Genomic DNA, 26,797 nt, shown 5'->3' on the forward strand with positions numbered 1-26,797 from the left:
AGAAAGACAATTATATATTTAGGTGGTTTACCTGAGGTTAGCGTTGCCCTTGTTTTTCTGATTGTGGCTCTTGCGTGTGGCTTGAGGCGGGGCAGCCTCCTTTACTGCTTCATCCCAGAAGCCAAAATTAGAGTTCTGAGCATCCCCCCAGACACTACTGCTGTCCATCATCCAATTTGAGCCAACATTATTGACAGATCCCCACACTGATGTATTGAGGGCCTAGATAGAGAAAGAGAGGACATGCAATCTATTTTAGATTTTCAAGATTTCTGTGGTTTTTAAAATCAAATGTAAGACCTTTTTTAAGATCTGCACAAAAAAATTAACACTGTATGTCCATAGAGAACAAACTCATAAAACCTCAAAATAAATCATGCATCTAATTTTTTTACTTGGTACACATTAAACTACAAAACAGGGTAACTGCAAGTTTAAAATCCTGTTTCAGTCAATATACATACATGGATATGTATAAAACATACAAATTAGAGCTTGATTCATTATAAAATAAAAAGAGTATTGAGCCAATCCTAGTAAAATGTACTAGTGACAGGGCAGGCTAGAGAAAAGTCACAAGAGTTTACATTAAAATAAATGTCAGATGTACTTTATCATGTAACAAAAATATAAATTATCATTAAAAATAGATTTATGCATAATGGAGAACTTTCAATTATAAAGAAGCCAGGGTTCTTGTGAAATATGTCTCTGGTCTACTACTGCCAGCTGCTGGGAGCAAAAAAATAGGAGGTAGATAAAATATGCATTCCTACATAATAATTCCAACATAAAAACCATATTGTTATAGATAAATGCATGGCTTCCATTGTTTGCAAACTGCCTGAAATGTTTTTATTTAAAAATTTGCGAATCATAGCTATTTGACGTTTCATCATCATGTTAGGATTTATTATAGTAATTCCTTTGATCCATTCTAAAATGATAATTAAGCATTTAGTTATAACATTTAAAAAGAAGACATGTGACCTTAAATTTTTATCAAACTGAATGATCAACCTGTTATAGGTAAAAAACTGGAAGAAAAACAAAGTGGAGTAAATGGTAAACCTATTCGTGCTACAAACCAGTGGGTTAACAAAAAAATAAATAATACGATAACAGATAGCAGTTTGCAACATCAAGCTGCATAACAGGACTGCTGTTGTACAACTAAAATAAAAGGAAGTCAGTGACACCAGAAGCCTACATACGAGTTGCAACTTGCCGCACCCACACTTACATTAAAAACAAGGTGGATAATTGCATTAGGATGTGTGTTACTCACCACTCGGTTCTGCTGAGTAACGGTTGAGAGTTGCTGTTGCTGTTGCTGCTGCTGCTGTTGTTGTTGTTGTTGTTGTTGTTGTTGCTGCTGCTGCTGCTGCTGTTGATGTTGTTGCTGCTGCTGCTGTTCTTTGCGCTGTTTCATCTGCTGCGCTTCCTCTCTCTGGATCTCCAGCAGGGACTTGGTGGCTGCTGGCTGCTTGGCCACACTGCCCCAACCAGAGAGCTTCGCTTGAGGTTGCTGCTGCTGCTGGACCTTCTGGAGCTCCTGCTGTAGTCGTCTTTGCTGCAGGAGAAACAAAATAAGAAAATAAATATTCTCTCTATGAAGGACACATGGAAACCAGTTGAAAGCTTGGTCGTATGACTTGGGTTTCAGGAAGAATCCTTGGCATACCTCCTCTCGTGCTAGTCGTTCTCTCTCCTCCTCCAGTTTCTGGATCTCAGCAAGCGACAGGGCATTCTGAGATTGTGAGAGAGTGTTTGCTGTGGTCGACTGCTGGCCCCACTTGGAGGATGAAGGGAGCTGAAAACATGAAAAAAAATCAAATTTTTTGAGTCAGTCAAAAAAAAAAAAAAAAAAAAAAAAAAAAAAACAAACAAAACAACAACAACCCCTGTTTTAAGGCTGCAACATACTCCGCAAGAAGAGAGAAAAAGGTTCTCACTCCCAGGGCTGCGAGAACAAAATGACAGCATTTTTTGGGAGTTCTCACAGCTTGTTCTCGACACATCACCTGAGCTGAACTTTTTTCTTGCAGGTGTCCAAGAACTATTGTGTGATTGGTCAGACATTTAATGTGGGAGTGATTAATGCAGCGAAACGCAGATGATCGGCACCTGTTTTTCTCGTGAAGTATGGAATGTACTGACAGAATGAACTTTGTTCTTGTTCTTGCCACCTCAAGAAAACAAACAAATTGCTTTGTTCTTGCAGAGTATGTTCCAAGCTTTAAGGTTATGTACCAACCATGTTACAATCATAAACTTATTTTTCCCCATTCATAATAACTATACAATATAATAAAATAATAATTCTTATTTTTCATTACTTCTAATTATTATATTTATACAAAATCATCTTGTAGAATCATAATTAAAATTTAATTAAAAAATTCTAATTACTATTATATTTGTAATCATAGTTATACACTCACCTAAAGGATTATTATGAACACCATACTAATACTGTGTTTGACCCCCTTTCGCCTTCAGAACTGCCTTAATTCTATGTGGCATTGATTCAACAAGGTGCTAGAAGCATTCTTTAGAAATGTTGGCCCATATTGATAGGATAGCATCTTGCAGTTGATGGAGATTTGTGGGATGCACATCCAGGGCACGAAGCTTCCGTTCCACCATATCCCAAAGATGCTCTATTGGGTTGAGATCTGGTGACTGTGGCGGCCATTTAATACAGTGAACTCATTGACATGTTCAAGAAACTCATTTGAATTGATTCGAGCTTTGTGACATGATGCATTATCCTGCTGGAAGTAGCCATCAGGGGATGGGTACATGGTGGTCATAAAGGGATGGACATGGTCAGAAACAATGCTCAGGTAGGCCGTGGCATTTAAACGATGCCCAATTGGCACTAAGTGGCCTAAAGTGTGCCAAGAACACATCCCCCACACCATTACACCACCGCCTGCAAGGTAACAAGGCATGATGGATCCTTGCTCTTATTCTGTTTACAACAAATTCTGACTCTATCATCTGAATGTCTCAACAGAAATCGAGACTCATCAGACCAGGCAACATTTTTCCAGTCTTCCTAATAATCCTTTAGCTGAGTGTGTATATTTACAATTGTATTTATAAATACTCAAAATCATTTTATTTATATATTAAAATTTAAACAAATCACATAGATGTACAATAATACTTTTGTACTGTAAATACATATAATAATAATAATTATATTATTTAACAAAATAAGTAAAATTACAATAATATTATGGCTGTCTTAAATTCTTTTTCTATTATGTCAGAAGACCACAGAGAGACCATAAAACTGCCAATGCTGAAAGTTGAGGCGTCTTGCACAGAAGATGGCAGAAAGTGCACAGCCCAACTCGACTGCGGCAGAGAAAGCAATTTTAACCCACCAATATCTAAATTATGCCTGGAAAATGTTGGATTTTGGTCGGTTGGATTGTTAAGCCGTGAGTTAACGTTGTATGCAAGCTATGTGAGATACCTTTAGCATACCATGTCTCATTTTATTTAACGTTAAACAGAAACATTACTAAAGTGTAGGCTACTGTACTGACTGAAGAGATATTGCATGAATAAAGGATAAATGCAATGCTTCCACTGGTTTGATTATTTACCGTTTCATGTCAAGGAAAAGTTCCATGTTTAGCACAGCAGAGCTCGCTCAGAGCATTCGATATGCTGTAAAACTTAAATATTAATAATATTTGTTTCAATCACTGAATGAAGTCTGCTATATTTGGAACAAGAGTCGCAACCCTAAATTGCTTGTACAAAACTCTTGATCAGCACTCAAAGTTTGTTCATTTGAACCGTTATGCGCAGAGAGCGTGAGCTGAGGGCGAGTGAGGTCTGTGGTCTTGGCCATTAGTTGATTTACTTGTTTTTGTGTAAGTAATGATGTTGTCAATTATGTTTAAACTTAAAGAAACTACATAGACAGATACATAGTAAATATTAATAAGTCAAATTTGAGCATTTAATATTCAAATATAATTTGAAAATAAAAAAACTAAGGAATGAAATTTGAATGGGATATGGAGGAAGATTGACAGCCCTAGTTGAAAAACCTTGGAAGATGTTTGGGTTTTGACCTCCCACTTTCATCAAGGATTTGTCTTTTAGGAGATAAATCTGAGCTTCCCTGTTGTGCATTTAAGTGTTGTTGTTGTTTTTTATAGTCATTATTATTATTATTTATTATTATAATTACTTTTGTTTGTTTTATATATCGTGTATTTATTTATTTTTTTGTACTGGTATGTTTTATGAAGAAAGAAAACCAATAAAAAACTTCATTTTCAAAATGACATGAATGACAGGAAGTGAGACTAATACAAAGACAAGTAAATATGTGCTTCACAGGATTGTTCACCTTCATCTGTGCGAGCTGCTGTTGTTGCTGCTGCTGCTGCAGGCGACGTAGCGCCTCCTGCTGCTGCTGTCGCTGCCTCTGTAGCTCCTGCTGCCTCTGGGCCTCCTGCTCTCTTCTCTTTTGCTCCTCCTGCTGTTGCCTTGCCAATGCGGCCGCCGCCTCCTCTTCTAGCCTCTTCTCTTCTTCACGGCGCCTCTGAGCTTCAAGTTCTTCCTGTTTCCTCCGCTCCTCTTCCTGCTGGAACAAAAATTATTAAAAGTTCAATAAGAGCACTAAACCACACCAAAAGACATTTACATTTACATTTAATCATTTAGCAGACGCTTTTATCCAAAGCGACTTACAAAAAAGGGGAGAGCAATAGAAGCAACGAAACAAACAAGGCCAACATCCTGTAAGAGCTGTAAGAAATGTCAATTAATTGGCACAGTACACAATTTAAAATTTTTTTTTTTTTTTATAGCCATCTACAATAGCCACCTACAACTCACGTACGCAAAATACAGAACACTGGATTTTGATAGCCATGATAACAACCCATTAGTACTAAGGCTGACATCTCAGCTAATGCTGCAAATCAGACCAATTCAAGTCATTTGTGATAGACAGGCATGCATTGGTGATTGTACCATGGTTAACTGGGGAACCAAACCTCTACGCACACACATTTCATTTCGCAATCACGCATACTGTGCATTGTCAGCGCCAATACGGACCACACATTTTACAAGATATTTGTCAATGACACTCAGGATCTGTTGCGCATCAAATACTCTGTAATCTGTCTGTCAGTCATCTCTCCTTACTCTCTTCCCATGATAATTGAAATCTGATGTACTCTATTGTAGCCAACAACTACAGCAAGCCTAACCATATCCCTTTAGGGGCTCCACAGAACACGTTTTCTGTATTCATTTTCTGTGCCTTTTTCAAATGCGGAATTAAGGCCTGTACAAACCAGGACAAATATCGAACACGCTTGTCAACAGTGTATTTCGAGATGTCACACAGAAGAAGAAGAGAGACAGTATTTACGTGCTTGCCAAAACCATCAACACACTTTTTTGCTAACTGACAAGCAGCTGTGTCAGTGACAGTTTTTGTTTTATCCTCTTGCAGCTCGTCCTCCTCTGTGTCTACTTACTACTTCTTCATTGTATCAATGTGTGCTCGGCAACGGCCGTTCTTCCGTTTCCTTTAACTTCACCAGCTCCAGGCAATTGATCAAAAGCGTTGAACAGGTGTGAACAGGCCTTTAGGCTATGGAATTAGTCACATCCCTAATCATTTTACTAAGATAAACAAAGTACCAATAGATTACATAAGCCCCGTTTCCACCACAGGAACCAGGAACTTTGGGTGGTACTCGGTGTGTTTAGACCGCAGGAACCAGGGTCTAAATAAAGTTCCGGGTAAATATTTCCCCCTCCAAACGGCCCTGCTTGCGAGGTAGTACTTTTTCAAAGTTCAGGAACTTTCGAGGGCGGGACTTGGGCGCAGAACATGCTGATTGGTTTAGCTCACGCAGCACTTTATTTCAACTGGCATTTTTAAAAGTCTTTTGCGAGGTTCGGTCTGCGTTCAGTAAATATCAGTCTTGCTCTCTGTCTGATGGCACGCGTTCGTCTCAGCCATCTCACGATCAATGTCCGCAATAGCTGATAGCTTTACAAGCTTTCTGAATATGCTGCTGAATCTGCATATTAGTGCTCTTTTCTCGTTGTTAATTATCTCTTTAGTAAACCTATACAAAACCAGCAAAAGCAGCACAGCTTGAATCTCTTCCTTACTCGTTATTAATTATTTAAATGTAAACGACCTGACCGATTACTTTTAAGTGTGCGTCCTTACATGATGTGACAGCGTGCGCCGCGCTCATGTTGACAAGAGAGGAAAGCTCATTTTTCTGAGGGGTAAACTTTTTATTTTGTAAGTTATAAAGATAATGTTGGAGTAATGACACAGCGTATATTGCCCCAGGCAGTTTTTACTTTAACTGCGCCTGACAGAAGATTTTTTTTTTTTTCTGAGATGATTATTACACTTTACAACAAATAAATAGCTTAAATAATGGCATTAAGAGTTGCTATGACCACAGTTAACACATTCCAGCTGCTGGAGAAAACAGCATTGACATTTTTGATGCGGCAGACAAACTGCATGTGACAAAATGATTGCGATTGAAAGTCATCACATGTAAACACTAGATCGGTTTAGATAACGTCTCATAAACAGTCCACTAAATCTTTCAATCGGTACACACAAAAATGATTACTGTCCGTCACTGACTTGGAGGAGCAGTCGCGCGCAGTCCTACATCACCGGACTAATTTGCCTAATCTTCTCAGAACTTTAGATCGCGGTCGAAACGCAGACAGCTGCAGGTCTGGGGGGGAGAAAAGTTCCTGGTACAAATTGTTCCGGGTAATTTTGGTGGAAACGGGGCTATAGATTGAAACATAGATTAAATAAAAAAATTTAATGTATAAATGTAAAAAAATAATAATATTTTTTAATATGTACATTTTAAAACCCAACTGCTTTTTTACAAATGCTTTGAACATGGCTAAACCACATGCAGTGATGGGAATAATGGTGTTATTAACTGCTTTTTTTTATTCAGTAACGAGCAATCAAACAAATGACTGTTTCCCGTTATAACGCCGTTACTAAGAAAAAAATGTGCCGTACTATGATTGAGCTCACCGAAGCTGTTTTCATCCGAGCAGGTGCGCGCTCTGTCAGCTGGACCTGCAACCTGTGTGTGTGTGTGTGTGTGTGTATATGCCTGTTGGGGGGTGGGTGCTGTGGTACACATAACTTATTATGACATAGGTGGGTGGGAGACAGCCACAATGGATGATGATTCATGATTGGCTTAGGTAGAGTACACTCACACACCAACGACCAGAGGAGTCAGAGCGATGGCATGTCCAACGACTTCCAGTTTGCGAAAGCTACCTTTGAAGTATAAACACTACTTTACCTAAAGTGAAAGGTAAGAATGTTTGTGTAACATGCAACTTATGCCCAGGAAGAAAGATCTCTCCACGTCGGTGGCAAGTCATTCTAATGAAGCACCTCGCGTCGTTACATCATTCAGCAATCTAGGGCTGGGCGATATGGCCAAAATTCACACTCACAATATTGTTCTTAATTTCGGTCGATATGATATAATTCCGATATCGATATGAACTATATAAAAGCTTTAGAAAAAACTACCAAGAACTGCCACAAAGGATGTCTGTACCTACAAACTTCAGAAAAATTGATTTGCCAAGTCTGTGAATAGTCCTCCTATAAAACTATATAATATTTTAGAAATAAAACCAGTACAAATAAATGAATGTTCACCTTTTATTTGTATTTAGCCTTTATACGAACAAGAAATGTGAAATCACCATAAAATACATAAGACTCACTTTATTAATATTAATATCTTTAACTTTAAACTGTAACATAGGCTGATTATATTATTCTTAATACAGATTAAACAAAAGTGCTTCAGCTAGGATTCAGCCTGACTTCAGATGGTGGAACCGATTTGATGTTCCAGCTGACGGTGCTGTCACGTGCATAACCTCAATACAGAGCGGCACAATGCACTTATGTGCATCCCGTGTGCAAAATGATGCGCTATAGAAGCAATGCAGTCACAGCGTACAGTGCTCCTATGCCACAGACGCAAATGTGGAAAGTATTAAAACAAATGTGCCATTTGCCTCTTACATAAATAGCCTGCATGGATCATTTTTAATGCTTGGCATCGATGCATCGTATTGTTAGACATTAGACTGATGCATCCATCTATGTCAATTTATTGTTACACCCCTAGTCGGCAGCACTCTCTGTCTCCGGCGCATTGCAGCACACTGAAACCTGAAGTTTAATATCAGATCTTAGATAGCCGAACCACTTCCACCCCACTGAATTAATGTTATTTTTTCTTCTCTTATCAACTATTTCTTTCTCCTTACTTGTGGAAGCTTGTTCAGTCACATTTGTATTGCGGGAAACTTTTTGTAGCTAAAACTTGCCACGTTGGATCTATCAGCCTACTACTGCTGAGAACTGGCAGCGTGTCTGTGCTGTACGTCATCACGCAAGTAGCCAATCATGTTCTGCTCTTTCTGATGGCTGCGCCCTGAACGTCAGTCAGTGAGGAATGCTGTAATGTATTTATCAAAATATCAGAAATGTGTTTAAAAATCATATCACCGTTAGTGAAAAAAATAATATCGCAATATATATTGATATTGAATTATTGTCCAGCCCTGCGGCAATCATTGCGAAAATACCGGAGAGAGAGTGGTAAGCCCATTCATACTTACAAGACTTGAGAGCACTTCTTGTTAAACTGTTAACTGTGAGGAAAAAAATACTTAAAAGTAGGCTACAGTATGTCTACCAGTTGTGAAGTTGTGTGACCGTTTTAGAATTTTAATATGCACTACAAAAAGTCTAGGCTATGTATTAGGGATGCCACAATTCTCAATATAATATTGAACCGTTCGGTACGGCATTCGCGATTGAATGTGCATTTGTGAATTGTGGGTTTTTTGGTTTTGCATTTTATTTATATTTCTCTCCGTTTGAAATATTTCTCTCCGTTTATTTCGGCTCTGTTTGAGTGTGCCTGTGAGTCTACGTGCTGATATGAGCAAATATCCAATCATATACACTAAAGTTAGGTGGTGTTTAGTTGGGTTGGGCATTGAGAACCGGTTCTAACTTGGAACCATTTAAAAAATAACGTTGCCATTGGAATCGTTTAGAAAATTTGTTTTCGATTCCGATCATCGGTTCAAAACGTGCAAGTTTTGGTTTCCATAGTGGGCACCTGATTTCCGGAAGTGCTTGCCGCGCCCGCTTGTTCTTTTAGCCATGGAGCACTATAAGCGGCGCTCTGAATTGTGGATTTATTTCACTTTTAAAAAGCCTGGGTCCGCACAGACGCACAGTGCAACTAGTGTTGTCAAAAAATGTAAAACACTAAAATATCTGAAAAGATACGATACTCAGTTTCTACAGTATCGATACCAGCTGCGCTCTCCTCTCCTCCTTGACACGCACCTGCATACTCATTCAGCCCGGTAAACCCTCTGAACACGGCGAACGCACGTTCTGCTGGACTTTTCCTCATGACAGCGTGTGTTAGTGTTTTAGTGTGTGATTGGTCTGAATTTCGCGCAGGATTGCACATAATTGTACTAATCAGTACGCAGATTTTTGCGCTCACATCTTAAGCACACACACACATACCGTTATAAAGCTGCCTCTGACATGTGCAAATATTTGTTTATTTTTACAGTTTATTATTGGTCCAATACACTCAAAAAAATAATAGGAACAGTGTTTATGACCTATGCGTGTGTTAGGTCTTAAAGGGACAGCATTTATTTGTTATTCAAAGTCAAAATACAAAAAGACAAACGATCACACTGATCTTGACTGTAAATATCTTGAATTTAATAGGGGTCTCTCACATTGTCCCACAGCAACATTAAAATAGTGTAGATTAGTGTACAATATTTTATTGATGATAATTAATGATAATTTATTCTATTCAGTGTCCATTTCATTCATTTAACATTTAATATTGGAGGCATTAAAGTTATCTGACATATTTGAACATTTAAAAAAAGTGTAACACAGTAGTTACTTTCCCTGGTAATTAGTTACATTTATAATGATGTTCCTCAGATAGTAACTCAGTTACTAATTTAGTTACTATTTGTGAGAAGTAACTAGTAACTATTACTAATTACTTTTTTAAAGTAACATGACCAACGCTGTACACATGTAAGCCTTACCTGTTTGCGGAGGAATTCTTCCCTTTGTCTCCTCTCTTCCTCTTCCCTCCTCCTTTCCTCTAGCCGACGGAGTGCCTCCTCCTGAGCTAACCTTTCCTCCTCCTCTTTCTGCCGCCGTTGTGCCGCCTCCTGCTCCCGCTGCCTCTGGAGAGCCTCCTCCTACAAAAGACACAGCTATTATTTATCACTTTATTAAATAATTTCCGACTAGTGATCGACCTATAGATCACCATGGCCAATATGTGTATCAGTGGCGGGGCTTTTATTTTGATGCCGCTGAGAACACCGTACTCCCATTTCAATTATAGTTACAATTATTTACACTTTTTAATTAATTGTAATTATTAATTACACTTTTGAGCAGTATTTTACATCAATCAATTGGGGACACAAGCACTGAACGTTTGCTTAATTTTTGGTGGTAACTAATCCTTTCAATTAAACAAACTATTTCATTACCTTTATTTTATTTTTTTTAAGAAATAAAATAAAATTCAAAGATTAGAATCAAATCTATCGAGAATTGATTTTGAATCGTGATATTCCAACCCTTTATATATCACTAACTAGTTTAGGTTTGAGAATGTCAGTGCTCTTTTCTTTTTTAATGAAAGAACAAAGAGCAGTGTTTAGGACAGCAATCAAAAGTGCAATGTGAACATGGCACAAGAAACATGCTAATAGCAAAAATACACCTAATTTCAATGGAAAGCTTTGTATTTGAATCTCTGCACTAATTTCCCTATTATACTGACCTGCTTTCGCCGTGCCAGTTCTTCTTCCTCCAAACGTTTCCGCTCCTCTTCTTGTCTAGCACGCAGCGCCTCTTCCAATCGCTTCCTCTCCTCTTCTTCCCTTTTGGCCCGAAGCTCTGCCTCCCGTCTCTCCATTTCAAGCTTTAGAGCAGAAAAGAAAAAAAATTAAATTTACAAAAAGAGACTCTTGGATCAGTCCAACTCCATCAGTAATTTTAGGTCACAAAATATCTACTCATATCTTTCTTACCTTCAAAGCTTTGGCTTTCTCCAGCTGCATCTGTTCAATGGAAGACGCTTGAGGCATGGAGTCTAGAGGCAGATCCCATACGCTACTCCCTTCCCATGCTAAACACAAACAGATTAACAATAAGCATATAATTTGATTTCTCAATTTGACCGTGTTGGAAATCCGCATATGTCCAACCTTATTATTGGTCAAGAAGAAATTAATTATTAAAGTCCATTAAAGAGCATGAACATTGTGATTGTAAAGTCAAAATACAAATTGCAAAAGCCAAGTTTTACTTAAGAAAACAACAACTCTGTCAAATGACTTGTTTTTGTTCCGCTTAAGTGGCATCTAATTCAGCTGAGTCAAATCAATTGCAACAGGTTTATACCATGCGATGAGCATGAGTCATATCCAAAACTAAACGACTGGTGCGTTACTGTAAGTGAGAGTAGAAAACAAGCATACCATACTGACATGATACAAGAGCTGCAGGAAAACCACAGCACTTTTTTTCCATTCAAAACTACTGTAGCACTCTGACTCAAATGCTGATCTAATGAATTGAGAAATTCTAGACAACAAACAAGATGAAGTAAATAACTGCCACCAATTCTAAAACATCTAAAAGTTAGAAGTGAGACACATATGGATACATAAACTGACTAAAAAAGAGAAAAAAAAAAAAGAGATGGATGGATCTAGGTTATTACAAATTTCCCTCTGGAAATGTACATTTTCCCGTTCTAAATATGTCCTTTTTTTGATTTTGTAATGTGCAGCAGAGCAGATCTCGGTGTTGACGTACTGCTGGGAGTAGTGGGCTGCATGTTTGGAGAACAGGATGCCTGAGTGGAGGGGTTCTGCATTTCCCAAACAGATCCCGAGTCTGGAACGGACATAGAACGTGTGACGGGAGGTAAGAGGCTCTGTTGCGGTTCTGCCGTTCTGCAAGGGTACAACAAATCAAACTGTGAGATGGTGTTACATATGCTCAACCACAATACCAATGCAGTGTATCACACCACCCACGCTTTGCATTGATATGCTACTGCCCTGTGGTTGCCAAGATGAATGCGCAACTCGGATAGGGTTGCTGAAAACAAAAGTAAATGAATCTCACCTGATCTTGAGCGCCTGATGGAGAAGAAGATTGAGCTGCTGCTGTTGTGGAGGAGGAGGAGGAGGGGCAGAGCTTAAAACTTTCTGCTGAGCCAGAGCATACTGTTGCCTAGAGGACGAGAGAGAATCTTAACTTTTGTTCTGATTTAACGTCATGATTTTTTTTCACGGTATAGACTTTTTTGAAAGAAATGTATTTTATTCAGCAAGGATGCATTAAATTGATCTAATATGACAGTCAAGACATTTATAATATTATAACAGAATTTGATTTTATCTAAATGCTGTTCATTGAATTTTCTATTCAAACTGTATTCAACATTGATAATAATAATAAGAACTCGAGCAGCAAATCAGCAGTTTAGAATGATTTCTGAAGGATCATGGGACATTGAAGACTGGAGTAATGATGCTAAAAAATTCAGCTTTGCAATAACAGGAATTCATAATTACATTTTAAAATAAAACAGGGCTGAAAATAACAAATGTTCAACAAATGGTGCTAGTTTTTCCAAACAACAGACAGATAACAAGAGTGGAATTAAGTAGTTTTTAACCAATGCATCTTTGATTTTCTTGAAGCTTCTGCTGCAAAAAAAATTACACTTCATCTGCCTTCGTACCTGAGTAAGTACTGATATTGCAGCTGCTGTAGCTGATACATATTTAGAGCATTAATCTCATGTTGTCTCTTCATCCTCTCTTGATCTGCATCTCCCTATACAAAGAAAATGCACACATATCAAAACTTTCAGGATGCTGAACAACAGGGGAAGTCATCTTGGGTCTGGCATTTCACATAGATAAGCGAGTCTCTAATTACCAGTATGGGAGGTAGTGTGGGGCCAGGTGTGAAGGGCACTCGCCCCCACAACTTCATCATCTCTCCCAGGGGCTGGAACATCTCGTCACATCCTCGCTTCACCTGCAAGGTCATGGTAAAATAGCCCGCCTGAAACCACTCAGACATCTCCTGGTTATTAAATGGCCCTGTGAGAAGACAGAACGACTGGGGTCACTGAATGTGACTATTGAGAGAAATAGTCTCAGTAGTCACAGTAACATTTTGAATTCCCTAAAGTTGAGAGGATTCATCACAGGAATGGGGAAAAAGTTATATGCTCTTTGAAAAGTATTTTTATGGTACAGGTTAACAGCTACAGGTTTGTAGTTGATGTAATAGATTAGCTCTAGTTGAAAATAAAAATATTGCAGTATAACAATATTTATCAAGGCAAAATTACTGATTTTGCTATATATCTCAGTATGTAATCCATGCCGCACAATACTGAACGTTTTTGACACTAGCGAAATAAAGAAAAAGACTTCTGAAGGATCATGTGTAGCAATATCTGCTAAAAATGTAGCATTGCCAGCATTAGAATAAAAATAATAATAATTACAATATTTGAACAAACATATTTTTTCGGCAACATTTAACATTAAAGGGGTGGTAAAACATTCTTTCGAAGGCTTAATTGTGTTTGTGGGGTGCACTGTAACGTGTTCGTGCTTCGTGTAAAAACAGTCTGATGGTTTCTGGGTTCTATGAAGCAGGTTCCTTAAAAAATACGCAATGGGCTTAGATTGGTTAGCTGGCCAAGATGTGTTCTAATTCACTAACCGCCTAGTGCACATGTTTGTAGATCAGTAAGTTATCAGAGGCTGTGGGCGGGGCGCCGCCATTTCATGTTTTCAACACTGACAGGGAGCCGGAGCCTGCTGGATTTACAACACATGATCAAGACACAAGATCACAAGATTCTCCGGGGAAAAAATGGCGTTTGGGGTGTAAAATGTGTTATTTGGCAAGGTTGCCTGCTAATATTCGCACTCATGGGTCTATATCACATAATAGTCACTTCAACCCGCGGAAAAAAATGCGGACTTGGCAACACACTGCAGTTGAGCTCTGTCTGATGACATTTGATAATGCGTCGCTTTGTTGCTCTGATTGGTTGTAGGTCTATCCAATTGATATCTTTCCTGGTTTGGTTGAAACACGCCCCATAATCACAGCCCAATGGAGCAGTTTTAGACTCATTCTGACTAGAATTGAGTATGACCACGCCAGGCTAGTGACAGACGGCACTCTAGGCTACTATTCCACAGCAATAAAAATGGCCATGCCCCCCTTATTGAATATTCTCTGAGGAGGGGTTTATGTAAATATTGGAGCTGGTGATGACACCAACCCTGGAGGAAAAGGCTGTAGTTCCCTACTGGCCGTTTGCTGTAGTCCTTAGAAACTGATTTTTTTTTTAAAGCAAATATCTCTCTTTTCTTTAAACTTTTTTCCGATGTTGTTTATGCCCAAACAGCAACATTACATACTAGCTAAAGTTTGCAAAGAGAAATCGTGTTTTCCCACCCCTAGTTTGGATCCTGATTTGCCTACCTTGGATCTCTCCTTGCGGATCTTTGTAAAACCATTTGAATGCAGCCTCATGGGTAATGGGAAGAGCTGTGGGTTTGGGACCAATCTTGGTGGCCAAATGCTCATCGTCCACACCGCCATCCTGCAGGTATGCCACCATTTTCTCAGCTTCCTGTTTCAGTTAGAAAAAAATCTTCTGTTCAAACATTCAATATTCATTATAATGTGACTGACAGACCTTAAGTAGCTCTGATACCTTTAGTAGTATTTCATACCTATAACTTACACCATGTCTACACCAGAAGCACGCAGTGAGACAAAAGCAAATACAACCAATTATAATTAGTGGTGCTGTCTACACTGGATGCAGTACACTGCAATAACAAATTCCTGACATTAAACTGACACCCCAGTCTATTTCTGACACAAAGACGAATAAACAAATATTTTCAACAGTTGCTTTCTCGCATCCGGTGTAGAGACAATGTTAGGCACCAATTGAATATTTATATGCCAGCACTGCTGTACAGTAAACAGCTATTCACACCTGCTCAAAGTGCTTAAGTCCCTCATCCTCATCCATGTCAGAGGGCAGTGCAGAGGGCCGGCTGATAGGACCCACAATGCCCGTGGAGTGGGGGAGAACAGGAGCCACTGCCACTGGCATCTCCAGAGGCTTGACCGGCTGAGTTTGAGTGGGAACTGACTTAACGGGGAGCCCAGAAGGAGCAGAGAGCGGAAGATCTGGAAGCAGAGACAGGTTAAATTCAGCATTTCTTAAATTAAGGCTACTGGTTTTATTTCCCAAAACATCTTTATGAGGAACTATTTTTGCATAAGAATTTGCATACGTTTTTATTCATTTGATTACTACCTGGGAGTGTGTTTGTGATATGTGGTATGGAAATGGCCTCCACAATGCTGTTTGGTAGGGTTGTGTGTAGTGATGTTTTACTAAGTTCAGGTCGGTGTTCTGGTACTGTCGTTCTCTCTAATGGTCTCTCACTTTCTTCAGTATGTTCCAGGTTAACAGATGGAAGAGGTGCAGGAGTTGCAGCCTTGGGAGGCGTTACCGCTGCTTTAAACGGTACAGCAACCGGCGATGGCTCTTCCGATTTACTGCCTTCTGTACCAAAACCAAAAATAAAGCTTGATTAAAAATGATGACAATGACGGACAAAGAGTTAAAGAGTTGCTGATGTGAAAAAGAGTTGGACGGTTGAAGAGTTGCTGATGTGAACTGATAACGTACAAGATTGAAGGATGCCTGAGAATAAAAAATTAAAAAGGGTACAATTACAATACCTTAAAAAAGAGGGTCAGTCATTTTTTAAAGATAAAATAAATGTTTTCTTTTAAACTTTTTATTCATCAAATAATCTTGGGAGAAAAAAAAAGGGTTTCCACAAAAATGTTAAGAACCACAACTATTTTCAACACTGATAATAACAAATGTTTCTTGTGCAGCAAATCAGCATATCAGAATGATTTCAGAAGGATCATGTGACACTGAAGGCTGGAGTAAAGATGCTAAAAATTCAGATCTGCTATTGCAGGAATAAATGACATTAAAATATATTAAAATAGAAAACAGTTATTTGAATGATAATATTAATCACAATATTAGTTTTAATGATTTATTTTTGAACAAATAAATGAAGTCTTTGTTATAGCATTGCCTGCATGCCACTAAACTGATTAATTTGATTAATTCCATTAACTTGAAATGGAGTACTTGATGGGATGTCTTACTGCTATCTTACCTTCATTTCGAACACTCGCACATCTAGTTTCTGTGTCAGTTTCTTTGGTTTGTTCTGATTCACTGTCATCCTTTTCTGTGTATTCTTCATTCTCCTCCAGTGGCCGGAAGTCCAGCTCCGCCTCTTCCAGGATCGGCTCCTTAGGAGCTTTCTAATTGAGCAATGAGGAAAACATACTGATCAAATATACATAAATCTAAACAGACATTCTTATTAATTAAATAAAATAGAATAAAAGATCAAAGTTCAATAACTCACTTCCCACGCCCTCACCTTAAGTGAGAGGAAGGCCCCTGAGGAGTCAAATGTCCCCGTCTCCTCCTCTGCATCTTCCAGACACCATTCTGGCAAACTGTCCCTCTCCTCCTCTACGCTCCCGCTGCCCGACCGAGGTCTACGGTAACCGGCACGCTCCTCATCCCTCGAGTCAAAAGGAAAGCGCCGACGTTGATCGGGGTGTTCCCGCCACCCTGCTGATCGTGGGCCATCTGCAAATGAGGAATTTGTTTGAATCCCAACAATCTTAAATTAGGTTTACAAAGTTCTTAAGGGGAAAAAGGGCACGCAACAAACCTGGACTTGGAGGACACCACCGTTCATTCCCCCGAGAACCTGCCAGCCTCCAGCCTCCATCATCCTCCTCTCCATTCTGCTCATCTCGAGTGGTGCGCCAGTTGTCACTCTCTGAGCGAACAAACTCATGTTTCCGAATGTTCCCTGCAGCAACAGCAGCATCCTCATAGTTTGCCCGTACTTTTGGGAAGACAAAAAAATTCCATGAAAAAAGATCCAAAGGGTATTTGAACATTTATTAGATCTATTATTTGGCATTTATTTGATCAAATATACACTAACGTTGTCATGAACTGACTTTTTAAAAATTGTTATACTGTTGTCTGAAATTCATGTGGGTTTTACATTCAAAAACATTGTAACTAATAAGTAATAGGTATTTTCTACACTGGTTTTGCGGCTCTCTTCTGTATACTGGGTTTTGATGGGCATACCACACTGAAGACTTGGAAGTAAACGGCCACAGCTAGGATTGGATAAGATTTGCATATTTAATGAGCTTCAGCTCCCCTGTCAGTTCAGTTCACATGAGGGAGGGATTGTTGAGGGATTTGTTGATTGATAATTGCATTAGTGAGAAATTGAACAGGTGTTCCTAATAATTCTTTAGGTGAGAATGTGTGTGTGTGTATATATATATATATATATATATATGATAAAATTAATGGTGATGGAAGAGTAAATTTTATATGTTTGTTAGCAAAGAGGACTTACTGTGATTGATTGGAAAATGGGCTGGTGCTCCATCTATGGAAAGAGTTCAGAGTCGGTTCAGTATTGACATAGTGACATTACATCAGGTCACACTTTGCAGGAAAGAGTGGGGTCATCTGTGCCACTTTTTATCCCAGAACTACCCATATATTTGGAAAAAATGCTGAGACCCCCCCCCCCCCCCTTTCCACCTAATTTTTAAATTGCTTATGAATAAATAGAGCAGTGGATTTCTTTTTAACTAATCTTAATTAACTAACATTTAATAATCTAGGCACAGGAGGTCACACGCCAGTGTACGTTTTGTGCCGGTCCCAAGCCTGGATAAATAGAGAGGGTTGTGTCAGGAAGCGCATCCGACGTAAAATTTTTTTTTCCAAATTAATTAATAATTATTTTTCTACAGGCCTAGCATTTTAACACTTATGAGCAGAACAAACTTTACCATGTGTGTGTTGAAATTGTGGACAATTTGAGAAGCTGGCTAGACTGTCTCAAAGTAGTATAATAGTTTAAAATAGTCTATGACATTGAGTAATCAAATGAAATTCTAACCGCTTATTTTTTTATGATTTTGATATCTAAATTTGCTCTGCAAGTAACAGACGGAGTAAGGGGGGCTTGTTTTGCACAGATTGAACCATATTATCATATCATATTGAAGAAAAATATGGAAAGATGATGAATAATATGTCATGTTATACATTTGTTATGTCTATCCTATAAACAGTGATGTATTATTCTTTCTGGGTGAGATGCTCTGACATTGTTTAAAAACTCTTTTACCCAATTAAAGTATTTAGAAGGCTTTTGCTGGTGTCTGTTTTATTCATTGCTGCAAAGCAAGGTAGTGGAGCACAATAAATCTTATTTCCCAAGTTTATAGTGTTCATTGGGTCAAGACATTGACCGACTCAGCTGACTAGTAGACATGCTAGACGATAAACGTCATTAAACGTCATTCAGGAGACGTTTAAAGGGTTAGTTCACCCAAAAATGAAAATGTCATCCTAGATATATATGACATTTTTCTTTAAGATGAATTCAATCGGTGTTAAAATACCCTGGCTCTTCCAAGCTTTATAATGGCAGTGACTGTTGGGTTATTTTTGAAGGCCATACAAGTGCATCTGTCGGTCATAAAACTATTCCACATGGCTCTGGGGGGTTAATAAAGGCCTTCTGAAGCAAATCAATGTGTTTGTGTATAAAAAATAACCATATTTAAAATTGTATAAGTCAATTATCTAGCTTCCGGCAAATCACCTTCCATATTCAACCTGCGGAAAAAGGTTAAGCGCCTGTGCCTTACACTGCGTCTCACGGCATTGCAACCCAGATACGCTCATCAGATGTAGAGTAAGCATCTTGAACTGTGAGAGGCGCTACACCTTTGTAGTTATGATGGATTTAGATGCACTTTTATGGACTTCAAAAATTATAATGCTTGGAAGATCCAGGATTTTTTTTAAATATAATTCAGATTTTATTAATCTGAAAGAAAAAAGTCATAAACACCTAGGATAGTTTGAGGGTAAGTAAATCATGGGGTAATTTTCATTTTTTTTTGGTGAACTAACCTTTTAAAGGGTTACTTCAGCAATTAGCATATGTCTTTGTATCAGTGTCTTTGTATCAGCTGCAGGCATTCATGGAAACGGTGCAGCCGAGGAGCAAAGTGAGTGTTTCAACTTCTCAAATTAAGTTAAGCTTCCAAAGGCTTGAACTGAAAAAGCGCCAGACTGAACACGTGCTGTGAATCTATCCCGCGAGTGCGAGATCACGAGCTCATTCAGCTCATCACGAATGTAAGTAATTTGACTCCTGCAGTGTTTGTGCTGTGTGACACTCCCTCGGCGGCCAAATTTACATTATATTGAACCGACACGTTCAGTTTTAAATATTAGTATGGAGTAAATATTAGTATGGAAATTTTACATTTGTACTACAAAAAATAAAATTATTTTTATTAAATAGTAAATTTTGGTCATAAAAAACTTTTGATTTAAGATTAAGTTTACAATAATGTCAATTGCTTTCGGTGGGTCTTGATGGGTCCTGGAATTTATCAAGTTTGGGAAACCCCTGTTGTAGATCATGGGGGACACATCAGATCCCACTCTCATTTATGTCTTTAAAAGCTAGCATACTAACCTGGATCTTTTCGACCTGGCTTTTCAAACCTTCTGTCTCCCCTGGGCAGGGCACACACAGAGAAAAAAAGTGTTATCAGGGTAACCTAAAACAAATTAAGTGTTTATTTTGAACACTTTACTTAATTAGTGATTTTGAACACTAAAACACTTAATTTGTCCCTTTTCACGTTTTATTTTAGATAACATATCTGTGTCACAAAACGGTTGTTTTGAGTGCTTGTTACGTACCAACATATCAAATGCCATAGATATTGGAATTGCTTACAGACAGTTTGTATTACAGGAGCAATTAATTTTGAATACCTCTCCTCCCAACTCTGGGAGCGATGCATCTCTCTCCCTCCACGGCCAAAACCTCCCTCCACATCATCAAAACTTCTTTGGTAAAATCCTCCATCTCCTCTGCCCCTCCCTGTCAAGCAAAAAAAAAAAAAAAAAAACCAGCTCATGAGCACTATCACAAATTCAGTGTAGAGAGGCGACTATATAGGAAGGACAATGTTAAGCAAGGTGACAAAAGTCTGCACTCTGCTCTAGTTTAGCTGAAAGTGCAGTACTTCCGCTGCTAAAAACGTATTAAGATTCTACATAAGTTACTGCACGTCTTTTGGATAGAAGAAAAAGGAAAGTCTGTGGTTGCAACGTAGCTTACCTCGTCCCCGTGAAGAACTTCGGCCTCTGGGTGCCCCTGCCACCGTTCCTCCACCCCTTCCTGTCAGACGGAGTACTGCTGCACTGTTTACAGACATGGAGAAATTTCTCTGTGGAGACAGACACACATGCACAGCAACGTAAAGGCCCCTCCATACAAAGATAAGAGCTTGGCAAATAGGTTGCGTGACAGCGAGTAGGCTATCTGTTTCGACCACAGCGTGTGCCACCATGAGAAAATGACATATGCGGAAAAAAACAAATGTCACTACTTGAATACGTAGGCACAGCTTTTTATTGAAGTTCCACCAACTTCAGTTTCATAGAGAATAGAAAGCTGCTGCAGGAAGCACCTCTTTGACTCTTCTAATTCATGTGCATGTATAAAACATTTGAATTCTCACCTGTTCCTCCTCTGTAAATGGGACTAATGCCAATGGTGGCAGGGGCTCATCTTGTAAAATAGGTAGAAATTCCTTATCATGAAGATCTACCGGAATCTAAAGGAGAAAAAAGCTTGGGAAATTTTAAACATGAATATTACAAAAAATAAAATAAAATAAAAAATCCAGGAAGATAAATGAGTCTTAAGAACAGGACCAAAAAAAAAAAAATCAAAGTCCGGGATGCTCACCATGTTATCCTTTACATAAAGTGCTAGCATCTCTTCTCTCCCGTAGCGATAGTCTGCAAGTTTATACTTTGGCAATGCGGGTGAGAGCGGAGGGGAGGCCACACTGCTGCTACCCACTCCACCAGACAGGGCACGGAGCCTGGGACACAGCACAGAGAAAACATGCATCATATCATTTGCCAGTACACACCAATAACATAAAATAGAAATATACATATTTGTGTCATATAAATCTCATTCTGAATTTTGTAAAAAATTATTGAAAAACACTTTGTAATTGAGAAAGAGGTGGGTTTAAAAGCAGAAATGTGAATTTCTAAAAAAAGGATGGAATATATTTGTTTTAATGTACATTTATATTTAATATTTTCTTATCATCACACATATCTTTGTTAAAATATTTACATAAACTCCTAAATCAAGGTCTGTGTTTAGATAAATGAAATCCCCAAATAAAATGCAACAAAAACATACTAGCATAGTAGCAAAAACATACTAGCATAGTAGCAAAAACATACTAGCATAAAATGCAACAAAAACATACTAACATAACATCACGATATGTTAAATAAGTCGGCAACACTTTACAATAAGGATTTATTTGTTAACATTAGGTAACACAAGCTAACATGAACTAACAATGTGAAATCTGTTTTAAAGCAATAAAGGTAGCAAGATTATAATAGTTCTTAGTTTGTTTGTTCTTGTTAGTTTACAGTGCATTAATGTTAACAAATGCAACTTGATTGCAATAATGCATTAGTAAACGTTGAAATTAACTAAGATTAATAATTGCTGTACAAGTATTGCTCATTTTAACTTATGTGGTTAACTGTTACTAATATAGTGTTACCAATAAAGTTTAATAAGTCATATTCTGATATCATTTTCAATCTTGAATAATACTTTTTCCAGACATTGGGTGAGATCCTCCAGTTTAAGTGTGTGAAACCCCTGAACGAACAAAATGCTGAACTTGTGAATCAATCAATTGAAAAATCTGTGGCAATACCCTGTATGCATGTTTTCTGAGAGATTTTTTTTTTTCTGTGTAATTGACAGCACACCACAGATGACGTCCATCTGTGAAATGGACAATTTAAGAGTTCAAAGTTAAGTTTCATTTTGTATAATTACTAAACTTCCAATAACTGACAAGACTTGGAAGCGATCCTGCCTAAGGCTGTACATACATAACCATCCTGAACATTTATGGCGTGTCATTAAAAAAACAAAAACAATGCTGCTTCAGACACTGATCCTTCAGCAAAAACACTCACCATTCTGGTCCGAAGTTAAGCGTCTGGGTTTCTGCCATTTTCCTTGAAAGTCTAAAGAAAATGAAAATGATTTAATTAATAGCTCAGCAAACAAATATAAGTTGACTTAAAGGGTCATAAAAACCCTAAACCAAATTTTCTGAGATTTTAACAGATTTAAGTGGTTTGAACATCATGGAAGACAATGTTACCATCTGTTAGTTTTGAATGTGGGAGAAAAATTGCTCTATTTTCAACTTCCTGGTTTTAAGACTAAATTCATCTTCATGTCAATGTCATAGGTTGTGACATTTTCTCTTACTATAGTACGGCGATCGGCGACTCATTATTAATATTGAGAATACGCGTTGCTTAATTCATGACAGCACTCGCTTAATTATTCATGACAGCGCGTGTTGATAGGCATTTTCCTCTGACTGGCACTTCAAACAGTGAGGTCGCATGCAGTAAGTGAGAGATGCATAATGGATCAAAAACAAGTGTTTGCATAAGTTTCTGAGATGCATATGTTCGCTTCAATAAATCCTGAGTCTACCACACAAATGCGATTCATCCACTCACCTTTACGGCCATTTAACCGACCAAATGGCTTATAAGAACTCCACAAAATAGCCCTCAAAAATGATCAGTTATGCAACAACATGTTCATTATCTTCATATATATTTTCAAGTCCCATAAGTAACAGTCGTGTGCCCAGTCTATTCTCTACTCTGTTGACCTAAATCGTACACTTTAAACAATGTTGATCTAGCCTATTAAAATCATTCAGATATTGCGTGCCGTTGCAATATGTATATTGCGATATGTACATTTGCAATATTTCGGTAATTTCGATATATTGCACAGCCCTTATTTTTCAAAGCAGAGAACAAACTGCGAACAGCTGTGCATTTAAATGTGCATTGAATTATAGCTGCCACAAGATATATGTATTTGTGTAACGGTGAGCTTACAAATCTATGCATATATATTGTGTGTTGCGTGTAACTTGATGGTAATTTGCAGCATTCATTTGTGGGAAGCTTTGATAAAAAACAACCGTTCTAAGTGCCTATAAAATAGTGTTGCGCGCCTTCTTAACAAATTACACTTTACTATGAATGATCACGTCATAAATGATAGGAAAACCAGCACAGCAATGATTAACTTCTCCTCCATTTGGCTTGGGAACTAATGTAGTCGGAACCATAGTTTACAGGGCTGCGTTCTCTGGATTTCTCTCAAGTGGAGCGCACATCTACATTAAAATTGACGCCGAACCGCGTCATAGCTCATTATAGGGATGCTCATTTCGGTTAATTTTTCCGACCGACAACCAATGCTCATTAATCGATTATTAACCGTTAACTGGTAAGATTATAATATTGAATTGCCATTACATAAAAATACAATTGAAGAGTGTCTGTGACCCGTTAAAATATTTTTTTTGCGTGTTTATTTTATTGTGCAAACAGCAGAATACAGAACAGCTCAACAACAGAACCTAGATTTTAGTGTCGTCTAGCAACTTTCAATACCCTTCTGAGCTGTAGTCGCCTAACTCTTGCCGGGCCAATCACATCGTGTATAGAGTCGGTGGGCGGGGCCATAATGACGACGGCCGAGTTGCGTCTTTCGAATCTCTGAGAAAAGAACAGCACTGAAGTCATTCTTAAAAAGGGAAGATGTGTTCGGGGTTTTGCTGACCGGATACGGCGAATGTTTAATCTATCAACAAGCTCTGTTTCACCTTTGTTGCTCTGGTTGGTGGTAGCACTATCCTATCGCATACAGAGGGAGTTTGAAAGACAACCGTTTATTCCACCCCTCGGATTGAGCCCTGTCAATGGTGAGTTTCCAGACCAAACATCTTGATGTGGGTCTGGCTTGTCAGGCTAGCGTTTGACTGAACCTCTTCTACAGGAATAAAGGGCCAAGGTCATGGGTTCGATTCCCAGGGAAAGCAAGAATTGACAATAATGTAAAATGTGTACCTTGAATGCAGGGTACCTTGAGTGTAAGTCGCTTTGGATAAAAGCGTCTGCCAAAAGCATAAATGTAAATGTACTTCTGCTGCATAAGAAGAGAACACATCTTTACAATATTCTGGGTCTTAAGAGTCTGCGTTTGTGATATATGTCCTTATTTCATGCAAAATACTAGCTTGCTCTGTCTGGATGCATTTAAATCTGCTCTAAGTTTGCGTTTTTTGTCACCTACCACACTTCAATGAGCTGACAGAAAGCAGGTTAATGCGTTTACATGCAGCACGAAATCAGGGTAAGAGGCAAAAAAAAACGACCTGTCCAGACTGGATCTTACGCTGTTTATGAACTTACACCGATAAAAGAAAACGGGTTACCGCGTTTACATGACCATGTTCATTGTCGGCCTATTAGGCATAATCGGCTTAAGAACGTGCATTTAAACGCACCCAATGTCTTGCATGATGTTCAAACCACATAATTCTGTTAAAATCTCAAAATTTGGTTCAGGGTTTCATGACCCTTTAAGCATCACAATGACATCAAAAGGTGGGGCTTCTGACAATTCCCAACCCTACCAAAAACATATCTGAAAATGCCATCATTCATAGTTTATGCGTGCGCAGACGCATAGACATAGGATTATACATTTACCTATTTGTGCAAGTTTAAGAAGTGAAAATGTCAATTACAAGAAATTAATTTATAGGTTTTGCAGTGTACCATCAAATGCATGCAAATTCCTAAATATCTCCATACACATCAGACATATTTTAAATAAAAATACAAAACCAATCTGTGTTGAGTGTGAGAGGTTTCCTGATATGAAAACTACACCTACACACACTTAAAAAGAGTACAACAAAAGATCAAAAATGGTAAACTGCACTGGTATGTCTCAAGGTGTCTGAACATTTCTATTTTGGGGGCATCCCCTTTGGTTGCAATTGCAAATACAGACGCACAACAAAAAACTCGCCAACGCACTGCATATGAATACACACAGGTGGATAAATTATGTTTTAGTGAAATGATTATTTCTTCAGCTGTGTATTTCAGTAAGTGTATTTTCATTTAAATAAACACAAAAAAGAATGTGCATGATTTTAATTAGTTTTAAAGTCCAGATAGGTATAATAAAGTATAAAAAGGGTGATAAGTAAGCCAAACATGGTTTCATATGGCATCACAGAGTGAGCAGTAAAAGCAGTTTTTCCCCAGCATATTCTTGAGGTGACCCCCATTCATTCAGCACCATATAGTGTACCCCCCTTACTTTGGTAAGAGCTATTTTAAGAACTCTCCCAATTAGGAAGGGCATTCTCAGACATCTGTGCAACCCATGGCTTCCCTTGCCCTCTGCATAGTACAACTAAACAATTTTTAACTTGATTTGAACTGATCACACTGCAGTGGCACCTTGGCAGACCTGTCAAACCAGACTCATTTATAACATCAGAGCAAAAGGAGAGAACTTGTTTTATTTTTAGCTTAATATTATATATTCAGTATGTATTTCTACAAAGCCAAATAATGTAGATGACAGAAGTTCTATGCAAAATAAACAGTAGGGGCTTGCTGCTGTGGGGATTTAAACCACGTGTACAACCAATGAGGCAATCCAATCCAGAGCACACAAAATCTGACCAAGCACATTCATTCACTCACACACACACACACTCACGGCGATTACATCAGATTTGAACATACATGCATAATTCTTGTATTTGTTTAACATCAGTCAAAGGGGGAAAAGACAACAGCTAAACAATAAACGAAAGTCAATGAAGGTAGTTTAGGGTGAAAACAGATGGTCAACTGCTTTTTGCCAAGTTAAACCAGATTACATCTGCACCGCCTGTTTTGAAATTTAAAAGAAAAACGCATAAAACCATCGGTTATAAGAAAACTACTATGCGTGGGAAGACTAAATTCCATACGTGACTTGACCAGTCATTAAGGTTTGTACTAGTGATCCTGTGTCACTAATCTGCATCAAGTCATAACACGTTTTTATTTCCACAAACCTCAAAAGTAAAGACCGATAATGTCAGTTTAAGGTATCAACGATCACGTCCCTGTCGGGTCAGGTCTTCATACACACTATAAGCACTGCAGTCCACAAGGTAGTTCAAGAAAACACAAATAAATCAATTTAATCTCGTTTAGATGTAAAGCGAACTACTGAATTGACAGTTAGAGATGCCATGTAACCGTTTAAAGAGGCATTTTAATAAGGTGAAATATTCTAGTCTGACTATCGCTGGACATTTAACTTTGACTTCCAACTCCTACCAACTTTAAATCAGTCCCACGCACCGCGGTGAAGTGTACGAGCTGTCAAATACTGCCGTAATAAATTCCGACAGAAGCACATCTTA

The 26,797-nt window shown here is 38.3% G+C and overlaps 1 protein-coding gene across 4 annotated transcripts in view; it reads right to left on the bottom strand.

Annotated features, from left to right (window-relative positions):
• The window catches only part of gigyf2 (GRB10 interacting GYF protein 2), a 32,550-nt gene that overhangs the window by 5,355 nt on the left and 398 nt on the right, over positions 1–26,797 (bottom strand). Inside the window, exons 2-25 of one of the 4 annotated variants that reach the window (XM_067452676.1) lie at positions 22,452–22,502; positions 21,172–21,310; positions 20,942–21,037; positions 20,539–20,647; positions 20,190–20,298; positions 19,885–19,925; positions 17,731–17,763; positions 17,017–17,196; positions 16,702–16,931; positions 16,444–16,594; positions 15,555–15,806; positions 15,228–15,424; positions 14,702–14,852; positions 13,127–13,293; positions 12,927–13,021; positions 12,305–12,412; positions 11,990–12,129; positions 11,200–11,297; positions 10,950–11,090; positions 10,195–10,353; positions 4,382–4,615; positions 1,685–1,813; positions 1,289–1,573; positions 32–222 (exon numbers count right to left, since the gene is read on the bottom strand). In XM_067452676.1, coding sequence (XP_067308777.1) covers positions 32–222; positions 1,289–1,573; positions 1,685–1,813; positions 4,382–4,615; positions 10,195–10,353; positions 10,950–11,090; positions 11,200–11,297; positions 11,990–12,129; positions 12,305–12,412; positions 12,927–13,021; positions 13,127–13,293; positions 14,702–14,852; positions 15,228–15,424; positions 15,555–15,806; positions 16,444–16,594; positions 16,702–16,931; positions 17,017–17,196; positions 17,731–17,763; positions 19,885–19,925; positions 20,190–20,298; positions 20,539–20,647; positions 20,942–21,037; positions 21,172–21,310; positions 22,452–22,489 — 3,473 coding nt within the window. In that variant the 5' untranslated portion in view covers positions 22,490–22,502. Of the gene's footprint in view, positions 1–31; positions 223–1,288; positions 1,574–1,684; positions 1,814–4,381; positions 4,619–10,194; positions 10,354–10,949; positions 11,091–11,199; positions 11,298–11,989; positions 12,130–12,304; positions 12,413–12,926; positions 13,022–13,126; positions 13,294–14,701; positions 14,853–15,227; positions 15,425–15,554; positions 15,807–16,443; positions 16,595–16,701; positions 16,932–17,016; positions 17,197–17,730; positions 17,764–19,884; positions 19,926–20,189; positions 20,299–20,538; positions 20,648–20,941; positions 21,038–21,171; positions 21,311–22,451; positions 22,503–26,797 lie in introns of those variants that run through there. The other 3 variants (XM_067452677.1, XM_067452675.1, XM_067452678.1) reach the window with 3 other exon arrangements.

Source organism: Pseudorasbora parva, chromosome 9, assembly GCF_024679245.1.
Source record: "Pseudorasbora parva isolate DD20220531a chromosome 9, ASM2467924v1, whole genome shotgun sequence".
NCBI classification, from domain to species: Eukaryota; Metazoa; Chordata; class Actinopteri; order Cypriniformes; family Gobionidae; genus Pseudorasbora; species Pseudorasbora parva.